Source organism: Diaphorina citri, unplaced genomic scaffold, assembly GCF_000475195.1.
Source record: "Diaphorina citri unplaced genomic scaffold, Diaci psyllid genome assembly version 1.1 scaffold2747, whole genome shotgun sequence".
In the NCBI taxonomy this organism is placed as follows: domain Eukaryota; kingdom Metazoa; phylum Arthropoda; class Insecta; order Hemiptera; family Psyllidae; genus Diaphorina; species Diaphorina citri.
In genome coordinates, this window is record NW_007380164.1 from 1 (window position 1) to 12030 (window position 12030).

The 12030-nt window shown below is 37.5% G+C and overlaps 1 protein-coding gene across 1 annotated transcript in view; it reads left to right on the forward strand.

The window, feature by feature from the left end:
- The first annotated feature begins 332 nt into the window (after positions 1-332).
- The window catches only part of LOC103519478 (regucalcin-like), a 14838-nt gene continuing 3140 nt past the window's right edge, over positions 333-12030 (forward strand). Inside the window, exons 1-3 of the mRNA XM_026830965.1 lie at positions 333-351; positions 1176-1395; positions 11340-11546. Coding sequence (XP_026686766.1) covers positions 1239-1395; positions 11340-11546 — 364 coding nt within the window. The 5' untranslated portion in view covers positions 333-351; positions 1176-1238. The remainder of the gene's footprint in view (positions 352-1175; positions 1396-11339; positions 11547-12030) is intronic.

Consider the following 12030-nt stretch of genomic DNA (forward strand, 5'->3'; position numbering starts at 1 on the left):
AAGTGTTGTTTTTGATTTTGATTAGTCTGAAGTTTGCAAGCAGAGGTATGTGCATTTTATATCAATGATTGTTTTGTTTTACTGTTATCTTATATCTTAAAGTAGTGCTGAAAAGCAGTGTGTAGATATTTTTTTGTTTTTGTTTTCTTATGTGATACCTTTTTACTAGGTAGATATATTTATCTTCTGTTTATAAATATTATTATTTTTTTTTTTTTTATCTCATTAATTACTCTTGTTCTATTTCTAATATCCTTAAATACTGTTATCTTATATCTTAAAGTAGTGCTGAAAAGCAGTGTGTAGATTTTTTTTTTGTTTTTGTTTTCTTATGTGATACCTTTTTACTAGGTAGATATATTAATTTATCTTCTGTTTATAAATATTATTTTTTTTTTTATCTCATTAATTACTCTTGTTCTATTTCTAATATCCTTAAATTAATTTGGAAAAGTTTAGATTGTTTAATTTGTCCAGGCTTTTTGGCAAGCATTGATTTTGAGATTTTTGAAGCTGCCTTTTGAGTTGCCACTTATGTAACCATTCATAGCTTTAATTATTATTTTAAGCTTTTGCAGGGTCACCTGTGATTAACCGGTTGTTTCTACCACAAAGTTTTGATTTCAGAAAAAATGGTTGTTGAAGTGAAACCAGTTGCTGGTCCATTTGTCCTTGGTGAGGGTCCACATTGGGATGAGGAGACCAAGAGTTCACAGTAGTGCTCACCAGAGCTGTATTTTCTGTACTCAGGTATACCGAGTCCGGATTTTATCTCGTACCATAACGTGTATATGTATAGATGAGTAGGACTGTGGGTACAGAAAAAGAGAAAAGTTACAACGGCTTTCCATTAAAGCCAGCTATGATTTTTTTTTCTCCCCGTGTATGGTCCACTTTAACGCGCACACTATTTTTTAACGCGCCTTGCTAGCTTCATCGAGGTCAAAATTCATGATGGCTCGCTTCATCAAAATGAGAGATAAGAAAAACGAAAATTTGAAATTTTGCAATACCTTATCTGTCGTTTCTGTCGCTGTGGATTTAAAGATTAAAATAAAGTAATTTTCATGGAGGTTTAAGGTAGGTAATTTTAAATAGATTTATCTCGAAGTAAGGGGATTATGCTTTACCAGATCATGTGATTTTACTTACCCGACTCTTATCTTTATTTTAAGCTTTTGCAGGGTCACCTGTGATTAACCGGTTGTTACTACCACAAAGTTTTGATCTCAGAAAAAATGGTTGTTGAAGTGAAACCAGTTGCTGGTCCATTTGTCCTTGGTGAGGGTCCACATTGGGATGAGGAGACCAAGAGTTTGTACTTTGTTGATATCAATGGGCAATTTCTTTGTAAATTCAATCCAGCTACTGAGACTGTAACAAAGTGTGCTTTGGGTAAGTGATCTTTCCATTTCATTTCTTGGAGCTACTTTTTTGCAGTAAATCTTTCTTTTTTTTTTACCTATAGGTACAATTAATTTCTCTATTAATGATTTTACTCCTTGTCTACTTGTATGTGTGTAGGTATGCCTATTCCTGCAAGCTGCTTGTAGACTTCATGGATAATCTTTTCAAAAGGGACCTTTATGGTTGTTGGTTGTCACTGAATTTCCTCTGTGTATATTTTATCAACTCCATCTTGTCTGAGAGTTAGGTAGGTATTATGAGAGGAAAAAAAAATTAAAAATGTTGAGATGGATATTATGTAGTAAATGTAGTACAAAGTAAAAAAATTAGATTTGTTTGGTACATGGGCATATACATTTCTTGGAGCTACTTTTTTGCAGTAAATCTTTCTTTTTTTTTACCTATAGGTACAATTAATTTCTCTATTAATGATTTTACTCCTTGTCTAATTGTATGTGTGTAGGTATGCTTATTCCTGCAAGCTGCTTGTAGACTTCATGGATAATCTTTTTAAAAGGGACCTTTATGGTTGTTGGTTGTCACTGAATTTCCTCTGTGTATATTTTATCAATTCCATCTTGTCTGAGAGTTAGGTAGGTATTATGAGAGGGAAAAAAAATAAAAATGTTGAGATGGATATTATGTAGTACAAAGTAAAAAAATTAGATTTGTTTGGTACATGGGCATAAGAGAGATGTACAACTTTCAGCTACTCAAGTCATAATCACACATACCAAATCACATGTTGTACTGGAATATGTAATTAAATAAGTATCTAATAACTATTATCTATCTATAATATTGTTTAGAATGATGGAATTTTCAGTTATCCCTTGTATGCTCTTAATTTTCATGTATTAGATTCGACATTAGAGGAACCAAATCTAATATTGGAGAGCGAAGCAACGGAATTCAGCTAGTGTTATACATATAGATAGGTCTTACCTCTACAAGTTGTGCGAGGTTTTCAAAGAACTCCTCATCGTCAATGGTCAAATGCGCCTCCTTGTATTTAACCCTATAGTGTTCCACTTTGCTCTCGAAGCACACACACATAAAGTCCTTGGTATTCACATAGAACTCTTGTTTAGTTGCGTACAGTACACACTATACTGTACTTACCTCTAAATCCAATCGAGGTGGAAATAAGGAAATTTTACGATTCACGACAGAAAATTACCTACTCATCTAGGTACATAAATCTGTTTTGTAACGCGTCATCGTCATCTTGACATAAACGTGGGAATGGACTGTGAGTCAAGTCCAAGGTGAAGCCTGGGTATTCGATTCCCATAGGTTACAGCCAACCCAATGTATTGTTTGGGTACGAACTACAGAATGTACATTGTGTCTACTTTGTAGAGTAGGTACCTACTTCATCTAATTGTTTGGGTACGAACTACAGAATGTACATTGTGTCTACTTTGTAGAGTAGGTACCTACTTCATCTATGAGTACATTCGCGGGCTTTACATCGCGAAATTTTTAGGCCTTAATATGGGTTTAAATTTTAAATAGTGCCCGACCATTTAACTTTGGATGGAAAAAAGCTGCTCAAAGGGAGGGATCAAGAAGCCGTTAGAAAGCCTACCATTCTAAACGACTTAAATCTTTCAATATGTGGGGTAATAAACATTCGAAATGCCTCCAGGGCCCGGATTAGACATGATCCAAACTATAGGACCACCTGATCACACACTACAAGTAGCATAGGTGGCAGATAGAATAGTTGTTGACAGAATATTTTCCCGCAGTTCAGAACACTTGCGTACATCTCTTATTATTCTCATTAATTACCATCCCATTGTAAACTGTAGTCATATTTTTATGTATTTTTAACATGCATCGCAGGTAGAGTAGGTGAGCCAAACTCAAAACGTTCAAATTGTTCGTTGGAAAAAGTAGAAAATAGTCGACATCGATCAAAAGAGAATGTTTTTGCAAGGTGAAAATCGCGATCACTAGGCTATTCCCGAAATTGCGAAATTTGGTTAACCATCGATCGCTGACATTGGATAGCAAGGAGAAAAAAAACTTTCGAAACAAAATTTTAGGAATAGGAAGTTGAAAATTTTGATTTAAGGAGAAAAAAAAACTTTCGAAACAAAATTTTAGGAATAGGAAGTTGAAAATTTTGATTTTGTTGGGCCCAACTACATTGAGCATGACAATTATGGAGAAAAAAAACTTTCGAAACAAAATTTTAGGAATAGGAAGTTGAAAATTTTGATTTTGTTGGGCCCAACTACATTGAGCATGACAATTATTGTTGATTTATGCCAGTAGCCGAATACTACCTTCGAGAGAGAATACCATTTGTCGGGTGAAAAATACAAATGGTTAGATGCTTAGAGCAACTAGCTAGTTTGGTAGCGCAGTAACTATCAAGTCAACGTCAAGGAATATCCAAGTATAGTGAATTTAAATTAAAGTTTTCTGAGCTTCTACTTCTTACTTAGCTTTCCTTTCAGTTTCACTGTCATCAAGAGTGGAATAAACAGGGGTAAAAAATAACGTAAGTGGAGTCTAGTGTCAATATTCTTTCCCAAGGATTTTTATTATACACGAAAGTCATTGTTTATGGCCGATGTAAAGCAGCGTGTTCTATACATCAGGGGTAAAAAATAACGTAGGTGGAGTCTAGTGTCAATATTCTTTCCCAAGGATTTTTATTATACACGAAAGTCATTGTTTATGGCCGATGTAAAGCAGCGTGTTCTACTTTTTTTTTTTTAATTTTTTTCTGTTTATTAGTCAATTCCCGTATTTTCCATAGACTTGGAAAAAAACCGGAACAAAGGTGTGTTCCGGCGGAACATTTGATTTTTGACAAAAATACGGATTGTTCCGGGAAATAACGTACGGTTGGCAACCCTAATTACAGCATATCTCTTATTGATAGATTCTGACTTACCTGAGGTCTTAAACCAGATGCACATAAGGCTGCTACTTGTCTCCTTAATACAGAACACATGACTGGTTCCGATGTGACTTGAAGCTTGAAGGTTTGAGATTGATGATACTTCCTATCACTAGTGTGGTGTTAGCTAAAATATCCACTGTACGTTCAGGTCACACTTCACTCTGTTTGAGATTGATGATACTTCCTATCACTAGTGTGGTGTTAGCTAAAATATCCACTGTACGTTCAGGTCACACTTCACTCTAGGAATTAATAGAAATAGATGGAAGTGAGCTTCTACACATCTAAATGGAGAGTGCGAATCATCTCTTCAAAGGTATGGGCCAGAGTACACCACCTGACGGGAAAACACACTTCTTAAAAGCGGTGTTTAAACAAGATGAATGTAAGAGACAGTAATCAGATAAGAGTCGGGTAAGTAAAATCACATGATCTGGTAAAGCATAATCCCCTTACTTCGAGATAAATCTATTTAAAATTACCTACCTTACACCTCCATGAAAATTACTTTATTTTAATCTTTAAATCCACAGCGACCAGCGACAGTGCGACAGAATCGACAGATAGGTACCTATTGCAAAATTTCAAATTTTCGTTTTTCTTATCTCTCATTTTGATGAAGCGAGCCATCATGAAATTTTGACCTCGATGAAGCTAGCAAGGCGCGTTAAAAAATAGTGTGCGCGTTAAAGTGAACCATACACGGGGAGAAAAAAAATCATAGCTGGCTTTAATGGAAAGCCGTTGTAACTTTTCTCTTTTTCTTTTTTCTGTACCCACAGTCCTACTCTATACAGTATACACGTTATGGTACGAGATAAAATCCGGACTCGGTATACCTGAGTACAGAAAATACAGCTCTGGTGAGCACTACTCACTTTTTTGGCAATGTCAGATTGTCAGCCCAGTTAGTTTGGAGGGTAGCGCACCTGCGTTAAAAGTGCTAGGTCGCGGATTCGATTCTCGCCCAGGGCGAACTTTATCTTGGAGAGATGAGGTTCTTTCTTCTTTGATCCTTCTCGGAACGGTCGGCTCGACCTATCCTGTCCTTCTCTCTTCGATTTAGGAATGATAAGAACTCCGTTGTCATAGTTCCCTTTATCATTTAAATCATTTTTTTTAATCCTCTCTCTACCACGTGATGGTTTCCGCAATGTCAGATTGTCAGCCCAGTTAGTTTGGAGGGTAGCGCACCTGCGTTAAAAGTGCTAGGTCGCGGATTCGATTCTCGCCCAGGGCGAACTTTATCTTGGAGAGATGAGGTTCTTTCTTCTTTGATCCTTCTCGGAACGGTCGGCTCGCCCTATCCTGTCCTTCTCTCTTCGAATTAGGAATGATAAGAACTCCGTTGTCATAGTTCCCTTTATCATTTAAATCATTTTTTTTAATCCTCTCTCTACCACGTGATGGTTTCCCGAGACGCATACGTAAATCTTCAAATTTACTTATAGGAGGAAGTGAAGGCTTTTTTTTTTTTTTCTTCTTTAATAGATTTGACAGAGGGAACTGAAACTGCTAAGAGTGCTAAGGTCTTATCGTCCCGAAATCGAAGAGAGAAGGAAGATAGGATAGGAAAAAGTCAGCCGTTCCCCCGACGCATACGTAAATCTTCAAATTTACTTATAGGAGGAAGTGAAGGCTTTTTACTTTTTTTTTTCTTTAATAGGTTTGACAAGGGGAACTGAAACTGCTAAGAGTGCTAAGGTCTTATCGTCCCGAAATCGAAGAGAGAAGGAAGATAGGATAGGAAAAAGTCAGCCGTTCGGAGAACGAACATTATCCCATCAGGATAAAATCCGCCCCGGGCGGGAACCGAACTCGCGGCCTAGCGCTTACAAGGCAGACGCGCTACCAAGGAAGCTAACTAGTAACTAGGCTGGCTTAGTGAAAGCCTAATACTAATAACCGTATGGGACCATAGTCCGATGTTCGGGGCATAACCTACTGCGAGTGATATGTATATTTTTGCCTCGGTTCCACAGAACCTAATGGTTAGGTATTAGGTAGGTACCTACCTACATAGCCAAATAAAATGATAGAACATGCTGCTTATACTTATATCTAATATATAAAAATATGTCCAAAAGCGGTCAAAATACTGCCAAGCGCAGCAACCAGCAACCATCCTAACCAAACGTTTTGTGTAGCATCCTTGTCACATTTGTGAACTACATACCAAGTTTCAAGTCTCTAGCTTATACCTACCGTTCCCGAGATATTGTTAAATTACACCGAAAACCGCCAAAAGCGGTAAAATATAGGATAAGGAAAGTAAAAATGAATGTTTGTCTGTGTGTTTGTTCGAACTTTATGCCTGGCCAAACCGCTCATCCGATTGCTATGAAACTTTGTCAACTTATTGCTTGCACTCCCGTGAACGTGGAGTGGAGTAAGGTGTATGCCGGAATGCATCACGTACTACTATGGTTCATCCATTTGAATATGGCAGCAAGGATTCATCTAAAAAGTAGGCTACGTTGCCAAACGTGTCAAAGAGTTAAGCACTGTGGAGTGGAGTAAGGTGTATGCCGGAATGCATCACGTACTACTAAGCTATTTCAGGGTGCACTCAGCCTCGTGAGGATATTGGTCAAGGAGCTGTTCAAACTGCAGAATAGTGATGTTCATAATCCATTATTTTTCATAATCGATTGCCTTTTCGATTATTTGTTATAATCGAATACGATTACGATTATCTAAGTTTCTAAGTAATCGATTATGATGCATAATCGATTAATTATAAACATCACTAATGCAGAAGGAAAAAAAAAGTTATCTTGCATGAAGCTAACATTAGCTAACAAAAGCAAAGTAGAACATTATGTTGGGTTTTGTGCAGGCTTTCCACTAGGTTTTTACTTTTAGATTGATAACCATGCAGCTAATAGGGAGCGCGCAGCGCGACCGTATTTTTTATTATTTTCTACAAGTTCGGCCATGCCTCAGGATGAACTAGCGGAATTCAGCTAGTACCGACTAAAATACATACCTATTCATTTCATCCACTCTTTGAAAATCAAGAAAATCGTGCGTTCTTTGTACAAGTAGGTACCTAGGTAGGTACCTACACTACATACTTCCGAGTCGGAAATCTAACACTCTAGACTTCCTTGTTGGATAGGTACCTACTTACTTACATAAAGGTAAGGTACCTCCAATGAAGTGAAGAGTACAAGAATTTACCTATACATTAGAATATCTCTTTAGATGAAAGATTAGCCAGTGAGTCAGAACTAGAACTAATATCTATGTACATTGTATGCCAAGGTCAGGGGATGGGAATTACTACTTATTATCATACTCGAAGACATTAAACCTAATACCTACCATCAGTCGTAAGTGAATTACCAAGAGCCCAGGGTGTTAAAAAAAAACTTTACATGTTGGCTTGTCGGAGATCGAATAGTCAGTGTTGAGAGTGAATTTTTGTGAATAACTTACATATGTACGTATCTACTTGTGAACTTGAGGGAAGTTGGTAGATTCTCGCACGAGGAAGAGACCGTCCTCTTTCGGCGCCAGCAATGATTCCGCCGTCTCGCGCGAGATCTTCCCGTGAAACCAACTGCGAGAAACATGATACATAGGTACACAGGGATTAGAGAAAACAATTTATAGGTATTAGAGAAACAGAATATTCACGTATCAGTGACCTTACAGCAGATAATGTAGATCTATCTGTTGAAGAGCAGCAAAAGAATACATTTCGACACAATACATACCTACTTCTTCTTTAGATTTAGATAGAAGGAAAAATACACATTTTCTTAACCCTTTGAGAGAAAAAAAAAGTGTCCACTATTTGGAGTGCCCGTTATTTAAAGGTTCTCCCATGAGAAATTAATAAAAATGTCCCTGTTCCTCAAAAAGTGTCCGCTATTCAGACGTTATTATCCCCATAAGAATCTGATAAAATGTACCCGTTTCCTCAAAAAGTGTTGATTATTCAGGACTGTCTCTGTAATGGGTTTAACTATTTTGTAAATTGTAAATATGCATTTACTTTATTGTGATAATCTTATATGACTTGGCGGGGCGGAGCGCTACCGCGCTCCTTAATTATAAAATCAAGATCCATTCACATTTCACACACTGATCGCTCTATCTCCTGAACCACAACACCTAGAAAGCTGAAATTTGGAAGGAATATTCCTTTTATGGTCTAGGTGTGCAATAAGAAAAGATTTTGCGAAAACCTAAACCGATCCTGAGATATGATCAATTTTTGATCGCTAAAATCTCCATAAGAAATACACCGAGTGCAGAGACTGCGGCGGGAGAGAATATGATCAATTTTTGATCGCTAAAATCTCCATAAGAAATACACCGAGTGCAGAGACTGCGGGAGAGAAATGTTCCGCTCTCGACCAACATTTTGAGTTTCGTTTATGTTTTTAGTTTAATAAATAACTATGCAGCTAATAGGGAGCGCGCAGCGCGACCGTATTTTTTATTTCGTTTATAGGTTTTTAGTTTGATAACTATGCAGCTAATAGGGAGCGCGCAGCGTGACCGTATTTTTTATTATTTTCTACAAGTTCGGCCATGCCTTTTCTACAAGTTTGGCCATGCCTCGGGATGAATATTTTCTACAAGTTCGGCCATGTCTTTTCTACAAGTTTGGCCATGCCTCGGGATGAACTAGCGGTATTCCGGAGCGAAGCGACGGAATTCAGCTAGTAAGCTTATAAGTCAACTGTTGAAGGTACATACATATCTCTTCTCAGAAATTTAACCAATCGAAAGAAGAGAACCAAGAATGCTCGCTTTTCTTCTGATACAAAATTCCTGCATTAAATTTATGGATAAGGAAAGTCGTATAAAATCACACCAGATTTTCATCCATTTTCTTTGGATTATAATTGATCTTTTTGATGAAATGTCGCGTGTATTTCTGCAGATGACACCTGTTATTAAATTTCCTTTATTGTGTTTTGAAGAATGCTATGATAAATGATAACTCTGGTCACGCTATTTGTACGTATCTGTAATCTGTATACAGAGGGTGTTCCTTCTCTTTCAAAAGGAACACCCTTGGTGTCTTTCCTTAACAAACAGAAAAGTATCAGACCAGCCTAGTTACCTTGAAGGGTAGAGGGCCGACCTTGTAAGCGCCAGTTCTCCGATTCGATTTCCGCCGGGACTCCGGGAGCGAACCTTATCTTATCTTAGAGAAACCTTATCTTATCAAACGAGATTCGTTCTCGGAACGGCTGACTCTCTTATCCTGTCTTTACTCTTTCCTTTCGGTATGATAAGACCTTTGCTACAGCTCCCTCCATAAAAAAAAAAAATAACTTGGGAAATAACTTACCCAGTGGCTTCCTTTTATTTAAGAGAGCATTATTTTGAGTCATCCTGTACACGTTTGACGTCCAGTAGTCATGATAATTGTAGTTATTGAGAATTTGAGACCGAAAGCACTTATTTGTAGAGTTAGGTACCGCCCCTTAATATGTATAGCATTCTGATTTAATTTTCCGCTATAACGAATACTTTGTTTGTCTGGTTGTCAGTTAAGTCTACTTATTAAAATTTGATGGTGACACGAGTTCCTACAATTTTACTAGTTACAAGAAGCATTTCTCTTTAAAACTTCATTATTAAAAGCCTTTTAACGGCGTGAACGACCTGGTATTCCAGAGTTAAAGCGCCTCAAAGGAAAAAAAAGCCTTTTATTTTTGTTTAGGAACTTTAACTGAGACTTGACATCTCTCATATTTATTTTGTCAATTAGAATATCAAACGAGGTGTAGGTATAGGTCTGTAGGGTACGATGGAAACCTAGCACTTACTTTTCAAAGGAATATTTGATTGATGATAATTTGTTACTGTTTGAAAGGGAAAAGGGGAGGTGTTGTTTTGTCTGGATTTTTTACTTTCTATTACCTTAGCACATGGAACCTATACTATGAGAAAGTACACCTACATGTATATTGGAATCGAAAATGGGTGTTTTGGAAAAATTCAACCATCACCAGTCCAGATACGGTACCTACTAACCTAATTTAATCTGGATTGTGGGTTGTGGAGTTAATCTACCCATTTTTTTTTTTGTAGGATTTATTTAATTTGGAAATTCCAATAAATTATTAGTTTTAAGTATTATTATTTATTTCTGTAATGTAATGAAAGTCGTGTGATGCTCACACCAGTTGTTGTTGTTGTTGTTGTTGTTTTTTTTTTGCGAACTGTTTTTCATTCCCCCTATTGACTTACTTTTCGTTTCCAAGGCTTAGATTACATCAGATGCAGAGAACACACGTCGAGCCTTTTATTTTTGTTTAAGAACTTTAACTGAGACTTGACATCCCTCATATTTATTTTGTCAATTAGAATATCAAACGAGGTGTAGGTATAGGTCTGTAGGGTACGATGGAAACCTAGCACTTACTTTTCAATATTAAAAAGTTAGAACTTTCAAGGGTATACACAACACTTGGTAAAACAAATTAAAATCAAAAGGGGGAATGAAAACAAAAAAAGCGAACTGTTTTTCATTCCCCCTATTGACTTACTTTTCGTTTCCAAGGCTTAGATTACATCAGATGCAGAGAACACACGTCGTACCGTGTGTACCAAGCTTTAGGTTAAAGAGAACATAGCCAACCTAATTAGCTTGGAGAGTATCCTAAAGAGATTCGTTACTGGCTTTCTCCTACCCTGTCTTCGTCTTCCTTCACTCTTCGGTTTCAAAACGATAAAACCTCCGTTGTTAAGGTGATACGAGTAAAAAAAATACACGATTAAATACGAGTATGTCCTCCTTTTCAGACCGCAAAGTTGGTTTCGACACACGTCGTACCGTGTGTACCAAGCTTTAGGTTAAAGAGAACATAGCCAACCTAATTAGCTTGGAGAGTATCCTAAAGAGATTCGTTCGAACGGCTGGCTTTCTCCTACCCTGTCTTCCTTCACTCTTCGGTTTCAAAACGATAGAACCTCCGTTGTTAAGGTGATACGAGTAAAAAAAATACACGATTAAATACGAGTATGTCCTCCTTTTCAGACCGCAAAGTTGGTTTCGTGCTGCCTGTTGAGGGTAAGAAGGACCAATTTCTGATCGGCTATGGAGAAGACTTCGCCGTGGTAACGTGGGATGGCCAATCTGAGAAGCCTCAGGACGTCAGCATTCATGTCAAAGGTGATCCTAGCCCTGACAACCGAATCAATGATGGTAAAGCTGATCCCACAGGACGAGTGTACGCAGGTGAGTGAGTGAGTTACTGAAGATGTTCAACTAGTCGTTCATGTCGTTATCAAATCGAATGGTACTAAGGGACATGGACAAAATCATCAACTAAATACTGGCGTAGAATACCATACCTTGCTGGATGGAGCACCAATTGACTGCTGCCACTAGCTCCTTTCGCCTATAAGTAAAGTGTGTCCAAACATAGTCGACACCGACTGAAACCGTACACTGCCTCGAAAACATAGACATAGATTCACCGCTTCACCTTGTCGGTCGATGAATTCCCAACCTTAAATTAGTCTATACTTTTTTTTAAACCGTCACTGGGACTCGAACTCCAGCCCCCCAGATTACAAGGTTTAACGATTTCCATTAAGTCTCATATCTGGTAGGTCAAGCACCGTAAATAATCAAGACACTAGCAGCTAGACACATTAAAGGACTTCTCACGTTCTCACTCCAAAAACATGGAAATCATAGCGTTCCACATTTTTTTTTTTTTTTT